Raw genomic sequence first — 15210 nt, forward strand, 5'->3', positions numbered from 1 at the left:
CCCCGACAGCGGTCGCAGCAAGACCAGTCCAAGGAGAGTCTGAGCTCAGACACACCTAGCCCCGCCCCCATCTGATGGTCCCTGCCTGCCCACCCTTGTAGTGGGCAACAAAGAACATATAATCTTGGGAGTTCTAGGACCCTGCCCACTGCTGGTCCCCCTCCACGCTACTAGAGCTGATGCTTTCTGGAAAGCGCCACCTCCTGGCAGGAGGCCATCGGCACAAGAGCATTAAACCACCAAAGCTAAGGACCCCCACAGAGTCTATTGCACCCTCTGCCACCTCACCAAAACAGATGCTGGTATCCATGGCTGAGAGACCCATAGATGGTACAAATCAAAGGACTCTGTGCAGACAACCCCCAATACCAGCCCAAAGCCAGGTAGGCTCGCTGGGTGGATGAACCCAGAAGAGAGACAACAATCACCACAGTTGGGCTCACAGGAAGCTACATCCACAGGAAAAGGGGGAGAGTGCTACATCAAGGAACACCCCATGGGACAAAAAAAATCTGAACAACATCCTTTAGCCCTAGACTTTCCCTCGGACAGAGACTACCCAAATGAGAAGGAACCAGAAAACCAACCCTGGTAATATGACAAAACAAAGCTCATTAACACCCACCAAAAATCACACTAGTTCACCAGCAGTGGGTCCAAACCAAGAAGAAATCCCTGATTTACCTGAAAAAATATTCAAGAGGTTAGTTATTAAGCTAATCAGGGAAAGTCCAGAGAAAGGCAAAGGCCAATGCAAGGAGATCCAAAATATGTTTCAAGAAGTGAAGGGAAAAATATTCAAGGAAATAGATAGCTTAAAAAAATAAAATATTCAGGAAAATTTGGACACACTTTTAGAAATGCAAAATGCTCTGGAAATTCTCAGCAATATAATTGAACAAGTAGAAGAAAGAAATTCAGAGCTTGAAGACAAGGCCTTTGAATTAACTTAATCTAACAAAAACAAAGAAAAAAAGAATAAGAAAATATGAACAAAGCCTCCAAGAAGTCTGGGATTATGTTAAATGACCAAACCTAAGAATAATCGGTGTTCCTTAGAAAGAAGACATTTCTAAAAGCTTGGAAAACATATCTTGGGGAATAATCAAGGAAAACTTCCCCAGCCTTGCTAGAGTCCTAGACATGCAAATAGAAGAAGCGCCAAGAACACCTGGGAATTCCTGGCAAAAAGTTCTTCTCCTAAGCACATTGTCCTCAGGTTATCCAAATTAAGACAAAGGAAAGAATCTTAAGACCTGTGAGACAGAAGCACCAGTTAACCTATAAAGGAAAAGCTATCAGATTAACAGCAGATTTCTCAGAAAAAAACCTACAAGCCAGAAAGCATTTGGGCCCTATATTCAGCCTCCTAAAACAAAACAATTATCAGCCAAGAGTTTTATATCCACTGAAACTAAGCATCATTTATGAAGGAAAGATACAGTCTTTTTTCAGACAAACAAATGCTGAGAGAATTCACCATTACCAAACCACTACTACAGGAACTGCTAAAAAGAGCTCCAAATCTTGAAACAAATCCTGGAAACACATCAAAAAGAATATCTTTAAAGCATACATCACACAGGACCTATAAAACAAAAATGCAAGTTAAAAAGCTAAACAAAGCAAGACAAACAATCAAACAAAAAACGAAAGTACACAGGCAACAAAGAGCATGATGAATGCAATAGTAGCTCACATTTCAATGCCAACATTGAAGATAAATGGCCTAAATGCTCCACTTCAAAGATACAGAACCACAGAATGCAAAAGAACTCACCAACCAACTATCTGCTGCCTTCAGGAAACTCACCTAACACATAAGCACTCATATAAACTTAGAATAAATAGGTAGAAAAAGGCATTTCATGCAAATGTACACCAAAAGTGATCAGGGTTAGCTATTCTTATATCAGACAAAACACACTTTAAAGCAACAGCAGTTAAAAGAGACAAAGAGGGACTGTATACAATGGTAAAAGGTGTTATCCAACAGGAAACTATCACAAACCTAAACATATATGCACCTAACACTGGAGCTCCCAAAGTTATAAAAGAGTTACTAGTAGACCTAAGAAATGAGATAGACAGCAACACAATTGAAGTCTACTGTTGTAGGCGACTTCAATACTCCACTGACAGCACTAGACAGGTCATCAAGACAGAAAGTCAACAGAGAAACAATGAATTTTAACTATACCTTGGAGCAAATGGACTTAACAGATATATCTAGAACATTTCATCTAGCAACCACAGAATACACATTCCATTCAACAGTGCATGGAACTCTCTCCAAGACAGACCATATGATAGTCCATAAAATAAGCCTCAATAAATTTAAGAAAATTGAAATTATATCGAACACTCTCTCAAACTATAATGGAGTAAAACTGAAAATCAACTGCAAAAGGAATCTTCAAAACCACACAAATACATGGAAATTAAATAACCTGCTCCTGAATGAGTATTGATTCAAAAACGAAACCAAGATGGAAATTAAAAAATTCTTTGAATTGAATGACAATAATGACACAACCTAACAAAACCTCTGGGATACAGTTAAGGCTGTGCTAAGAGGAAAGTTCACAGCCCACCTACATCAAAAAGTCTGAAAGAGCACACAGACAATCTAAGGTTACACGTCAAGGAACTAGAGAAACAAGAACAAACCAAACCCAAACCCAGCAGAAGAGAGGAAATAACCAAGATCGGAGCAGAATTAAATGAAATTGAAACCAAAAAAAAATACAAAAGATGAATGAAACAAAAAGCTGTTCTTTGGAAATATAAGTAAAATTGATGGACCATTAGCAAGATTAACCAAGAAAATAAAGAAAATCCAAATAACTTCACAGAGAAATGAAACAGGAGATATTACAATAGACACCACTGAAAAAAAGATCATTCAAGGGTACTATTAACACCTTTACACACATAAACTAGAAAACCTAGAAGACATGGATAAATTCCTGGAAAAATACAACCTTTGTAGCTTAAATCAGGAATAATTAGATACCCTGAACAGAACAATAATAAGGAGTGAGATTAAAATTGTAGTTAATAAATTAGTGACAAAAACGTCCAGGACCAGATGGATTCACAGCAGAATTCTACCAGACATTCAAAGAAGAATTGGTACCAATCCTTTTGACACTATTCCACAAGACAGAGAAAGAAAGACCCCTCCCTAATTCATTATATGAAGCCAGCATTATGCTAATACCAAAGCCAGGAAAGGACATAACCAAAAAAGGAAACTACAGACCAATATCCTTGATGAATGTAAATGCTAAAATCCTTAACTAACTACTACCTAACCAAATCCAACAACATATCAAAAAGATAATCCACCATGATCAAGTGGGTTTCATACCAGGGATGCAGGGATGGTTTAACATATGCAAGTCAATAAATGTGGTACACCACATAAACAGAATTAAATACAAAAATCACATTACCATTCCAACGGATGCAGAAAAAGTATTCAACAAAATCCAGTATGGCTTTACGTTTAAAACCCTCAACAGGCCAGGTGCAGTGGCTCACGCCTATAATTCCAGCACTTTGGGAGGCCAAGGCGGATGGATCATGAGGTCAGGAGACTGAGACCATGCTGGCTAACATGGTGAAACCCTATCTCTATTAAAACTACAAAAAAATTAGCTGGGTGTGGTGGTGGGTGTCTGTAGTCGCAGCTACTTGGGAAGCTGAGGCAGGAGAATGGCGTGAACCCAGGAAGCGGAGCTTGCAGTGAGCCAAGATTGCACCACTGCACTCCAGCCTGGGCAAAAGAGTGAGATTCTGTCTCAAAAAAAAAAAAAAGAAAAAGAAAAGAAAAGAAAAAAAATCCTCAGCACAATCAGCATTAAGGGACATAATGTAACAAAATCCATCTACAACAAACTCACAGCCAACCTAATACTGAATGGGGAAAAGTTAAAAGCATTTCCTTTGAGAACTGGAACAAGAAAAGGATGCCCACTCTCACCTCTCCTCTTCAACATTGTACTGGAAGTCCTCGCTACAGCAATCAGAAAAGAGAAAGAAATAAAGGGCATCCAAATCAGTAAAGAGGAAATCAAACTGTCCCTCTTTGCTGATGATATGATCGTTTACCTTGAAAACCCTGAAGACTCCTCCAGAAAGCTCCTAGAACTGATAAAAGAATTCAACAAAGTTTCCAGATACAAGATTAGTGTACACAAATCAATAACTCTTATATACACCAACAGTGACCAAGCAGAGAATCAAATCAAGAACTCAACATCTTTTACAATAGCTGCAAAAGATAAAAGTAAATAAAGTACTTAGGAATATACCTAACAAAGGAGTCGAAAGACCTCTACAAGGAAAACTACAAAGCACTGCGGAAATAAATCATAGATGACACAAACAAGTGGAAACACATCCCATACTCATGGATGTGTAGAATCAATATTGCAAAAATGAACATACTGCCAAAAGCAATCTACAAATTCAACACAATCCCTATCAAAATACCACCATCATTCCTCACAGAATTAGAAAAAAACAATTCTAAAATTCATAGGGAACCAAAAAAGAGCCTGCATAGCCAAAGCATGACTAGGCAAAAAGAACAAATCTAGAGGCATCACACTACCTGATTTCAAACTATACTATAAAGCCATAGTCACCCAAACAGCATGGTACTGGTATAAAAATAGGCATATAGACCAATGGAACAAAACAGAGAACCCGAAAATAAACCCAAATACTTACAGCCAACTGATCTTCGACAAAGCAAACAAAAACATAAAGTGGGAAAGAACATCCTTTCAACAAATGGTGCTGGCATAATTGGCTAACCACATGTAGGAGATTGAAACTGGATCCTCATCTCTCACCTTATGCAAAAATCAACTCAAGATGGATTAAGGACTTAAACTTAAGACCTGAAACTAAATAAAAATTCTAGAAGATAACATTGGAAAAACCCTTCTAGACATTGGCGTAGGCAAAAATTTCATGGCCTAGAACCCAAAGCAAATGTAATAAAAACAAATTTAATTAGCTGGGACCTAATTAAACTAAAGCATCTTTGTACAGTAAAAGGAACAGTCAGCAGAGTAAACAGACAACCCACAGAGTGAGAGAAAATCTTCACAGTCTATACATCTGACAGAGGACTAATATCCAAAATCTACAATGAACTCAAACAAATTAGTAAGAAAAAAACAAACAATTCTATCAAAAAGTAGGCTAAGGTCATGAATAGACAATTCTCAAAAGAAGATATATACAAATGGCCAACAAACATATGAAAAAATGCTCACTGTCACTAATGATCAGGAAAATGCAAATCAAAACCACAACGCAATACCACCTTACTCCAGCAAGAATGGCCGTAATAAAAAGATCAAAAACCAGTAGATGTTGGCATGGGTGTGGCAATCAGGGAACACTTCTTCACTGCTAGTGGGAATGTAAACTAGGGAAATAAAGCTGCACACCTATAGTCATCTGACCTTCGATAGAGCCAAAAAAACAAGCAAGGGGGAAAGGACTTCCTGTTCAATAAATGGTTGTTATATACATATATAAAATGCACATTTTATATAGTAAATTTATATCTATATGTAACATATAATTGATATCTATATATCAATTTTGTATTTGATACTTTTGTTGAATTCTCTTATTTATGATAGACATATTATCCTCTTAGGTAGGAAAATTCAACATCGTAAAGACATATATTTCCAATTAATTTTGAAATGTAATAAAATTTTTAAAAAATATTAGCAGGTTTTCTTCCAAGTAGATAGCCTAATTCTACAGTACATAAACAAAGAAAAGAAAGAAAAAATAGAAAAGCTTAGTAAAAACAGAGCAATGAGTGAAGACAAGGCCCACTAGATATCAAAACATATTATAAAACCTCAATAATTAAAACAGTGCTGTGTCAGTGCATAAATAGATGAATAAATACAATGTAATAGGATTTTCAAAAATATCTGTATGGCCAAATACAGTCAGGAGTTTAGTATGCGACCAAAACTGTAAGGGAAAATTCAAAAAATGGTGTTGGGATACTATACTTCATACCATATGCCAGGATAAGTAACAAATGGAGGAAGTATTTTAAATATAAGTAATGAAATCACACATGTGACAATGAAAACAGAAAATCTCCTTTATAATCTTGAAATGAATTACTATAGCTGTGACTCCAAAATCCAGAAGCCATAACAACCCTGCATGCCATAAAGCACCATAGCAAACTCAAAAAAAATAAAAAGGTAAATGACAAAATGGGTGAAATTTTTACAATTCATTACAGACGAGAGATTTGTTATCTAACACCTAACTATCATGTAGAATATGATAAGAAAAAGATATACAACCAAATAAAAAATTGAGTAAATAGTATAAAAAGATAACCCACAAAAAAGAAAATACAAGTGACTCTTAACGATGTGAAAAGATACTCAACCTCACTCAGATAAATGCAAATTTAAATTACACTGACACCATTTTTTTCTAATCAGATTGGCAAAACTCCAAAAATTTAATTAACAAGCTTGGTTATAAATCAGCAGGCACTCATACGCTGCTGGTAATAATGCAAATTGTTAGAACCTCCATGGAAGGCAATTGGCAATATTCATCAAAATTACAAATGCTAATACTCTTTGACCTGCAATCCTGATATTGGAAGTTTATCTTGTGATATTTGTGTGTATAAAAACCATTTATTGAACAGGAAGTCCTTTCCCCCTTGCTTGTTTTTTTGGCTCTATGGAAGATCAGATGACTATAGGTGTCATCTGATATGGGTATCTCAGCCAAGTTTAAGTAAGGTACAATGATGTACCTGCATCATTGTACAGAATGATGCAGGTACGAAATGATTCATGCAACATGATTTTTAATAGCTGCAAAACATTGGAAACAATCCACCTGCCCATGAATTAGCAACTGGTTATAGTATTTTCATATAATGGAATACTAAGAACCTATATTTTAAAAAATAAAGATATGTATTACTGATATGAAAATATCTCCAAGATATATGTGGAGAATGATGAATACACTATGCTTATTAAAAGGAGTGAAATAGAAGTACTTATCTATATTTGCAAATATGAAGCAACTCCCCCCAAAAATGTATCCCTCTGGAGAGATATATTGGAAACTAATAAAATAATGATGGGAGAACTGGGTGGACAGGTGTTAGGAAGACTTTTTATGTGTACTTAAAATTTTTTTCATATGAATATATCATCTGAAAAAAGTGAAAACTTGAGATACCATTTTCTAATGCCAATGGACGTATTTTGCATAATAAGCAATGTATTAGCTGCTGTAGTAATGCATCAAGCATCTCAACACAATCATCCTTAAAATCAAAAATATTTTAACAGTTCTTGGGGTTACTATAAATGGTTAATCTAAGCATAGTTGAATCCTTCAGACTAACTTGAAGCAGAAGACCAACATATCCTAGCGTCTTCTTGAACATATTAAGCTATTCACAAATGTCCCTCTTGAGTTCATTTAAGCTGTTTTTCTTATGTTGTCGCCTGGCTTATAAACCAGGCACTTATAAACACAGACTTTGGAGATCACTTAAACCTGTACCATTTATTGTCTCTCTGACTTTGGATCAAGTGCCTGAGTTTCCTCATGTGTAAAATGGAGATAATACAAATTTCATAGATTTGCTATGATGATTGAATGGGTTACTGTACATAAAGCTCTTAGCCTGGCACACAGTCAAAGCTACAGAAATATTAAGTGTCTCTACTCCTGCTAAGACATTGACTACTGAGTGTCAGTTCCTAGTGGTGTGAATTTTCACTGGGTTCTGAGCTCTGGCATGTTTTGATGGATACTTTAGTTACTAATCTTGCACAAGAGGTCGAGGGGGAAATATCTTCAGTCAGTTCAAGTGGCAATTGTACTTGTACTATTTAGGCAGTCAATCACAAATTTATGCTAATTTTCTCCCTTCGAATTAAAACTTCTCTGATTAAATACATTGGATGTCTACTTAACAATTCTTCTACTCTGTAATTCAAATATAATGTTCATTGTGCTTCAAAACGTCATCAGCATTTTTAACACCTTTATACCAAACATCTTTTTATTATGAAATGCAATTTACTTCAGTCTTACTCAGAATTAACTCATACTATCTCTAACTCACATCTCCCAGTTATTGTAATCAAGATATTACAAGTGATTTCTTATTATATTACCATTTCAATGGTAAAAAAATATCCTTTTCAATGTCAGAAATCCATATTATTAACAATAAAATTAATATCACCTCATATAATGTATAAATTACTCAAATAAACGTAGAAAGCTTTGAAAAGTTATATATTTTAAAATTATACTGATCAGGTATAACTACACTGCTCGGGTATAATTTTCAAATATTAGAGAAGATTAGAAAGTTAGGATTAACTATCTGATGACCATTGACAAATTCTTTGTTATTAATAAATTGATCTCTAAATTCCCCCAGATAACATACAACCAGAGATTATAAGGGAAATATTAGTAAAACTATAAATTATGTTTAATCCTTGGGCAGTAAACAATAAATTTTTAATTAAAAAAACTAAAATTCTCATTTTAATGATGTTGTGATACAACTCAAAAGAAAAATTAAAGTTACTGTTGTTATTAAATAAATGTTTAATGTGCACATTATGGAGTAAGCATTGGCTTATGCCCCTTGGGGATATAGGGGTAAAAAGTAAGCCCTGAGATAGATTGTAATCCCCTAAACAAATTGAGACATATAAAATAATTACAATGTAAATATTCCATGATAATGGCTGTGCTGGGAGAGTTCAGGGAGAGATGACCACACAAACTATTTTGCATTTTAATTAAGCTTTGAAGAAAGTTAGAAGTTCAATAGACAAAAATGGTTAACAAGATCATTTTAATTACAAGGAATAATATGAGAAACTACTAGAAAGAAATAGTAGAGCCTGCTTGTAGAACTAAACATATGAATGAAAGTATAGAATAAAAGTGGGAAATAAAACAGTAATAAGAAGTTACAATACAAGGCTGACAAATTTAGACCTTTTTTATAAGCAATGGAAATCTATGAAAGGCATTTTGATCAAGATAATTTTATAAAAGTTATTGTCTGAAACTTACATTGGTAATGGTATACAAATAGATTTGGATTCTGTGCAGGGAGTGGGAGGAGTGAGAGAATGTCCTAGTAGTTTAGGCAAAACGTTTATATGAATTTGAATTAGGTGCTATGGGATGAGAAAAAAGAGATTAGTACAAATTAACCACTTACTATGTCACAACTTTTGAATTTTATCAGTTAATCATCTCAACCACCCATCTCAAAAAGTAACTATTATTTCCATTTTATATAAAGTTGATTAATTTAGTCATGATGACAAAGTCATGAGTAGTAGTGCTGGGCCTTGAACCTCAGGTTCACTGATTTCTAAAGGCCACACTTTTAATCTCTGTGACCTCTAATACTTCAAGCTCGTTATAATGAATGCTAAGGAGAAAACTGGAGCCAAAATGACACTGAGGTTTTAAGCTTAAGTTGTTGAGAAAATAATGGTATCAATCAAAGCAAAATATGCAATATTAGGGGAAGAGTTAAAGGTTAGACACAAATCCCATCTCTATCTAATCAACTCCACCTCCTGAAAAGCATTAAGATTCTTCAACATTATCTGAAGAATGTTTATTCTACTTATTATTTATTGGTCCTGTTTTAGTTTTTAAATGTTTGATTGCTCCTGTGCTGAGCCTTTTCCAACTGAACTCACTGAAATTCTACTCTTTTATCAGGTGAGAAGTTTCCAGACAAGAAGCCTAAGGTGCAGTTAGTCATATCCTATGAGGATGTGAAGCTGACCATACTGGTGAAACACATGAAAAACATTGTAAGTTTATTATGTATAATAAGAAACATGTAAGCCTACATTCAGAAATCACTTACCTCCTTTGGGCAATTAGTGTCAACATTAGTTAGAGGAATGGGTATCTCGGCCAAGTTTAAGTAAGGAACAATGAGCCAATTATAATATTTTTGCCTCGGGATGACTGTGATCCTTGGGGTAAAGACTCTAAAATACTTCACAAGGAAAGTCCTAGAATGAACATTAAACTTCATTCAAAATGTCAGGAAAAAACCAGGGAAAAGGCTCTGAAATAACCAGATTAGCTGGAGGATCGAAGGATAAAAGAAAAAAGGCTGGGTCCCAATAATTTCCAATTATCTCAACATGCGGAACTTGGTGGAGAATTCACTCCGTCTCTTTGCATCACGCCAGTACCTTCCCTGAAACCAAGAACTCTTAGGGTTCTCTCCCAAACTCCCATTGTACATTGACTTTATAGCATCATACAGTTATCATATTGTGATGTAATTCCTTATGCGTGTTTCCTTCTCCTCAAAAAATAATAGTGTTTTGAGAACGGAAACCCCATCTTTGTTTCCGTGTCCCCATCCCAGAACCTAGAACAAAATCTGTAGTTAGCCTCCAAAGAAAACTAAAAATTCCACTCTCTATTACATGCCACTTAAGGTTGGCGCAAGTCAGAGGTATTGATGGTAACTGGATCATATCATTAAGAAAGAGAAGAAGCTTTCTGTGTCACAGGGCAAGTGACTAATGACCTGAGTTGGGGTATAGCAAACATAGAAGGAAAACACTAAACCTCACCAACTATTTTAATCTCCCTTGAGCCTAGACAAAACGGGTTCTCCACATGGTAAAAATTTCCCAGGAGACTATGTCAGATGTGGAGAAAGTCAGTAACACAATTTTTGCTCTCTTCTTTGTGCACATAAATCTCTGAGGATGCCTTTGGAAGGATCTAAAAGAGCAAACTCTTCTCCATATGACACGAGTCCATAACATATTAAAACAACAAATATTTGTTTGGTGAACAAATAATTGGCATAATTTGAAAAGAATACATTCATTACAAATTCATTATTATTCAGACATCCAAGAAGGCGTGTTTGTAAACCTCTGGTGTTCACTATCAGCAATTTTTGTAGTATCTGGACAAATATTTTAAAATTTTCTTGCAAATCTTTTACTAATTAAAACAATTATTTTCCATTGTTTTTCACTAGATAATCACCTTAAATAAGAATAGCAGTTTTTTGAGAAACCCTTACATTGCAAAATGAAGATTCATTTCGACATTGTTTATGGCTACATGCATGTTGATGAATTTTAAGCAACTATATAAACATAAATGATAAAACAATAGAATGTTAAGAAATATTGTTAATCAAATTAACAAAACTTATATACGTATTTCATATATGAAAATAAGCCTTGACCACAGTCCTCTTAGAAATGATATATTTATTCCAGTAATGTTATCATTGCTCAAAACATTTTAGAGCATGCCTGATGAAATTGCTTTTAGACTGGGCATGTAAACCAAACAGTAAACTTGGTGATATTACTCAATGGTCACTCCTGATTTTTGATCAAAAGTGATATTAACCAACCTGGTCACCCATGTCATTCACCAGATGAATCACCAAATTACTTTTGACAGTTTTCAAAAATGCATTTTACACTCAGATGAAATTACAGTACCAATGAAGATCTTCAAAATAAATGTGATGCAAGCATGAAGCAGGGATAGGAGGAGTGAATGGGAAAGAGCAAGAGTTTAAGATTGAGAGTTTAAAATTGAGATCAAGTTATAGGTAAATAGAAAATGACCAAATGACCCTAAAAATAGTGAAAAAACACTTAGGGCCATGAGAACCTCTACATTACCAATGCTCTCAAAAAGAGCTATTAATGATGTAGTAATACTTGCTTCAGTCTGCCTTCTCAGTTTACTTACTAGTTCCTCTCTTCTCTCTAAGCTCTTAACATTGAAAGGTTTTATTTTAGTGCCCTAAAATTCAATCCTAGACCTCTCCTCTTTTTCTACCTCTAGCCTCATGGCTTTAAACATTACTTACTTGTTTTTCTTTTCCAAATCTACAATTCCAGCTTGGAACTCTCATCTGAAATCCAGAGTTGTATGTACAACTGACTATCAACAACCCTAGTATAAATATAATAGGCGTCTCAGACTCAATATGCACCAAACTTCTCATGACTTCCCCTCTAAACCTACATCATTTGCCACCTTTTTCATCTCAGTAAATAGCACCTTCATTCTCTAGTTACTCAGGTTAAAACCTTAGAGTCGTTTTGACTCCTCTCCTTCCCCACAAGCTACATCCATTTTACCAGCAAATTCTGTTACTCTGCTTTCAAAATAAATCCAGAACACACCAACTTTCTCCTCCACTGCTTCCATTTTTGGTTCAAGTCACCAGCATCTCTTACTTGAATTACTGCTGCAGTTTCTTAACAGTTGTCCCTGCTTCTGTCCTTCTTTATAATCTCTTTTTAATCTAGCAGCCAGAATGTTCCTTTGAGAATAGAAGTCAGATCCTGTCATTCCTCCCTTCATATCCCTTTGGGGAAGGAGTCTCCTATAGCTTGTAACCAAAGTCAAGGTACTTGTTAATGACCTGTGAGACCCTATCAATCTGCTCTCTTGACCTCTTAACCTCATCTCCTACCACAGACTCCCTCAGTCACTCCATGCCAGCCTCAGTGCCTTCTTTGCTGTTCCTTGAATATGGCAGGCTTGTTGCTGCCCCAGGACTTTCGTATCTGCTACTCCATTTACCTAGAATGCTCTTCGCAAGTTCATGGATCAATATTCTCCATGGCTCAATCTCACATGTCCTGAATGCCTGTATTTTACTGACACCTTTTCAGTAAAGTCCTATCTGATTCCCAAATGCAAAACTGCAACACTGCTCCCCTTTGTTGCCACTTTCAATCTTTCTTTTCTACTTTATTTTCTTTCCTCCCCTGTGCCACTGCTATAACCCAAGGTGTATAGAATAGGGCCAAGTATATAGTAGATGTCAGTAAAGCCTTGGTTAAATAAAAGAATATCAACTTACTTCTCATGTGAACAAGTAAGAATTAGGATGTTTTTTTCATCTTCCAAAAATCATCACAGCAAAGTTATGCATTGCATTTTCCACAGCTTCCTTTAAATGATTATTTTGTTTCTTCTGCTTAAAACAACTTTCTACTATAAATGACGTAAAAAATCCATCTATAAATTCTCAACATATATTATTTGCTAATTTCAAGTTTTAGCTAATTGTTATTTATTTGTCAATCCTTTAGTATGTTCACATACCAAAATAATAGACTAAAATTGGGCTTGATTTTATATTAATGTTAAAATGAATTATTATGCCTAGAGTTCTGTTATGTTTAATATTAAGTTTGATGAAAAGTATTGTTTATCTTTTATTAAATCTATGAAGCTTTGCTCTGAGAGTTACTTTCCTCCTGTGAGATCCCAAGCTAAAATAAAATTGCTAAAATTGTTTCCCTTTCAAAGCATCACAATATGATTCACTCTAGCAAACAGAGACTGATGAAGTAGGGTAAGTATTTAAAAGCTTGTCCATGGCCGGGCGCGGTGGCTCACACCTGTAATCCCAGCACTTTGGGAGGCCAAGGCAGGTGGACCATGAGGTCAGGAGATCGAGACCATCCTGGCTACCACTGTGAAACCTCGTCTCTACTAAAAATACAAAAAAGTAGCTGGGCGTGGTGGCATGTGCCTGTAGTCCCAGCCGCTGGGGAGGCTGAGGCAGGAGAATGGCGTGAATCCAGGAGGCAGAACTTACAGTGAGCTGAGATCATACCACTGCACTCCAGCCTGGGCGACAGAGCAAGACTCAGTCTCAAAAAACAAACAAACAAACAAACAAACAAAAAGCTTGGCCACGGTTTTTTAAAACACTATGACAAAGAAACATAAAAATCAGTTAGATTTGAAATATTTTTTAAAACCCCCTCTAGCACTTTTCCATGTATCCTTCCTTAAAATGCTGTCTTCCATTGACTTCTACAATGTCTCTCCATGCATTTTCTGCTGACTTCATGGATTTTTTTCTAGTCTGTGTAGTTTCTAGGCTGCTCTCTTCTCTCTGCTCCAGGATATTCACATTCCAGAAGGTGCTAAACATAGCCAATAGGATGAAACTCTCTTCTGATATTGAATCTACCCACACATTCTCAGGCTCTTAAAACAAGGAGCAAGAAATGTCAGGAATGATAGAAGATAACTCAAATGTGGTACCATTCAATCCTTTCATAAAACACAAGATGGGAAAAGTAGTTTCGATATGAAAATTAACACGAGAGAGAGAGAAGTAGAGTCAAACACAAGAACCCACACACACACTAAAACTGTATTACTTTTAATTTTTTATTTAAACTCTTCTTTTACATTTTTAATGTGTCTGAGTGTAACCTGGGGTTTCTTGTTTTTAAAATACATTTTTCTGGGTGCCACTCCTAGTAATTTTGATTCTGTAAGTATAGATTGGGCTATCTGCATCTGCGCAATACAGGCATCTCTTGGTCCCATGGCTTCCTCTACCGTCTCTTTCATTTCTAGACTTGTTTTCGTCTCTCCTGCTGCAGAATATGAGCATTCCAGAAGGCTCTCTGGTGCAAATGGTTCATGGACCTCTTTGAAAAAATAACACAAGTGGCTAGTACCCTAATGTCCCAAATGGCACTCTACACACAATGTGGTGAGCTCGGTACTTGGCACCAAGTGAACTGTGGTGCCTTTGAAGTAGAACAGAGACAACACTTAGACTTGGTAAGGATAACAGTTGAGGGTTGTGAAAATAAAGCACAGACTATGGCAATGTTTGACATATAAAAACATCAATGTTCTGCATATCCTTCTAAAATTAGCTTGGCTGGGTCCCCTGATAGTCTTAATTTTTTGTTGTTTTTAAAATCTCTATACTTAAAGGAAATTTGTCTTTGTTTCAACCTAGATGCACTTCAATCTAAATAAATGTCAGTTCTTAATATTAAAGATGATTTCCGAATGACAATTATCTTATCAAATGCATTTTCCTTCATCCATGAATAAAAATTGTTCTTCCAGAGTTGGCCCATTTTCACATTGATCTACCATTTCAAAGGATAAGATACAAAGCAAAGGATAGTGAAGAGTACCTGTCCAGATCTGGATAGTCTGTTGTGTTTCATGACTTTTTTTGCCAAAGAAACATTGACCCTCAAAGATTACCTATTTTTTTAATGAAATAAACCATTAATTGTTCTAAAACCTGTTATCACTGACCTCTTTCTAATAGCCAAC

At 35.7% G+C, this 15210-nt stretch overlaps 1 protein-coding gene across 4 annotated transcripts in view; it reads left to right on the forward strand.

Annotated features, from left to right (window-relative positions):
* Positions 1–15210, forward strand: part of PIK3C2G (phosphatidylinositol-4-phosphate 3-kinase catalytic subunit type 2 gamma) — a 424274-nt gene that overhangs the window by 371389 nt on the left and 37675 nt on the right. For all 4 annotated transcript variants that reach the window (XM_050750052.1, XM_050750054.1, XM_050750055.1 and 1 more), the window contains one exon: positions 9811–9905. In XM_050750052.1, the coding sequence (XP_050606009.1) occupies positions 9811–9905 (95 nt within the window). The remainder of the gene's footprint in view (positions 1–9810; positions 9906–15210) is intronic.

This window comes from Macaca thibetana, chromosome 11 (assembly GCF_024542745.1).
Source record: "Macaca thibetana thibetana isolate TM-01 chromosome 11, ASM2454274v1, whole genome shotgun sequence".
Classification (NCBI taxonomy): domain Eukaryota; kingdom Metazoa; phylum Chordata; class Mammalia; order Primates; family Cercopithecidae; genus Macaca; species Macaca thibetana.